This window comes from Quercus suber, unplaced genomic scaffold (assembly GCF_002906115.3).
Source record: "Quercus suber isolate HL8 unplaced genomic scaffold, Cork oak 2.0 scaffold_243, whole genome shotgun sequence".
Lineage (NCBI taxonomy): Eukaryota > Viridiplantae > Streptophyta > Magnoliopsida > Fagales > Fagaceae > Quercus > Quercus suber.
The window spans coordinates 335733-337311 of record NW_027069700.1 but is presented as its reverse complement, the minus strand read 5'-3'; the positions used below and the strand labels follow the sequence as shown (position 1 = coordinate 337311).

Sequence of the window (1579 nt, the reverse complement as noted above, 5' to 3'; positions counted from 1 at the left end):
AATGAAACTACAACTACAACTCTAACAGGAGGAGAACCGATCCAAAAACAACATGGAGGACGAGGGAAATAGCCAAAGGAGAAGTGGTCATCCAAGGACTACTACTCCAGTAGACCAGAATTCAGATCTTCTCCAGGAAATGAGGAAGGAGATGGACGAATTGAAAAATGCTCTCAGGGAGAAGACAGACCAGAGTATGGGCAGATTGGTAAGGGCAACAGACTCACCTTTCATAGTCGCGGTCTTGGGATGCCCAATACCGTCGAAGTTCAGGTTGCCACAACTGGAACCGTTTGACTAGCTCAAGGATCCACAAGATCACCTCAACACCTTCAGAACAACTCTAGGGCTCTAGCAGCCCCCCGATGAGATAATGTGTCGTTCCTTTCCTACTACCCTTAAAGGAGCTGCAAGGGAATGGTTCACCAAGCTGCCGACGTCATCCATTGACAACTTTGACCAACTGAGTAATGCCTTCTTACAGCACTTCATTAGGGGACAGCGCCCCAAAAGGCCAGCAGATTATTTGCTTACCATCAGGCAAGGGGAAAAAGAAACCCTGCGATCGTACGTTAAGCGCTTCACTAGGGAGACTCTAGAGGTGGACGAAGCAGACGACAAGGTGCAGCTGACGACTTTCAAAGCAGGTCTAAGGTCCAGGGATCTCATGGCTTCACTCGCGAAAAATCCTCCAAAGACGATGGCAGAAATGCTCATAAAAGCACAGAAGTACATGAATGCTAAAGACGCGTTAACAACCATAAAGGATACAGAAAAGCCAGGAGATAGAGGAAGGAAGGAAGACGAATGTAGGGGACAGAAAAGGGAGCGCCCAAATCGTCGAAATAATGACGACATCAGAAGGAGAGACGATAAAAATCCAAGGACGGTAAAACTAACTCCTCTTGTTATGCTTGTTGACAAAATCTTAACGCAGATTAAGGATGAACACTACCTTAAATGGCCACGGCCATTGCATTCGTCTCCTAACGTCCGTGATAAGAATAAGTACTGCCGATTTCACAAGGATCATGGCCACTACACAGAAGACTGTCAAGACTTAAAGGAACAGATAAAGGAGTTGATACGAAAGGGGAAATTGCAGAAGTTTGTAAAGAAGGGAGAGTACAATAAATTTCAAGATGGAGATAAGAACTAGCCAGAGTCCTCGTCCAGGGGCGATACCCGTCAATTCCAACCTCCTCAGAACGTGATCGAGGAAATATAGACGATCACAGGGGGACCCAACACCGGGGGATCCTTCAAGTCCCTCAGGAAAGCCCATCAAAGGCAAGTGAACAGTGTCTACATGATACCTCCGTCCAAGCAGCGACGGACGGATCAAGATATGTATTTCAATGAAGCAGATGCCAGAGGAGTGAAGCAACCTTACAATGATCCGTTAGTCATAATGATGACCATAGAAGGGTTCAACACCAAAAGGATCCTCGTAGACAACGGTAGCTCAGCAGATATCATCTACCTCCCAGCATCTCAGCAGCTCAAATTAGATCCAAAGAAACTGCGTCCATTTGACACCCCTCTCGTCAGTTTCAGTGGAGACAAGGTATATCCCAAG

The 1579-nt window shown here is 46.5% G+C and overlaps 1 protein-coding gene across 1 annotated transcript; it reads left to right on the top strand.

The window, feature by feature from the left end:
• The first annotated feature begins 373 nt into the window (after window positions 1-373).
• On the top strand, window positions 374-1159 carry LOC112039135 (uncharacterized). Its single transcript, XM_024071978.1, has one exon. It carries the CDS (start codon window positions 374-376, stop codon window positions 1157-1159), a length of 786 nt encoding a protein of 261 aa, XP_023927746.1.
• The last annotated feature ends 420 nt before the right edge of the window (window positions 1160-1579 follow it).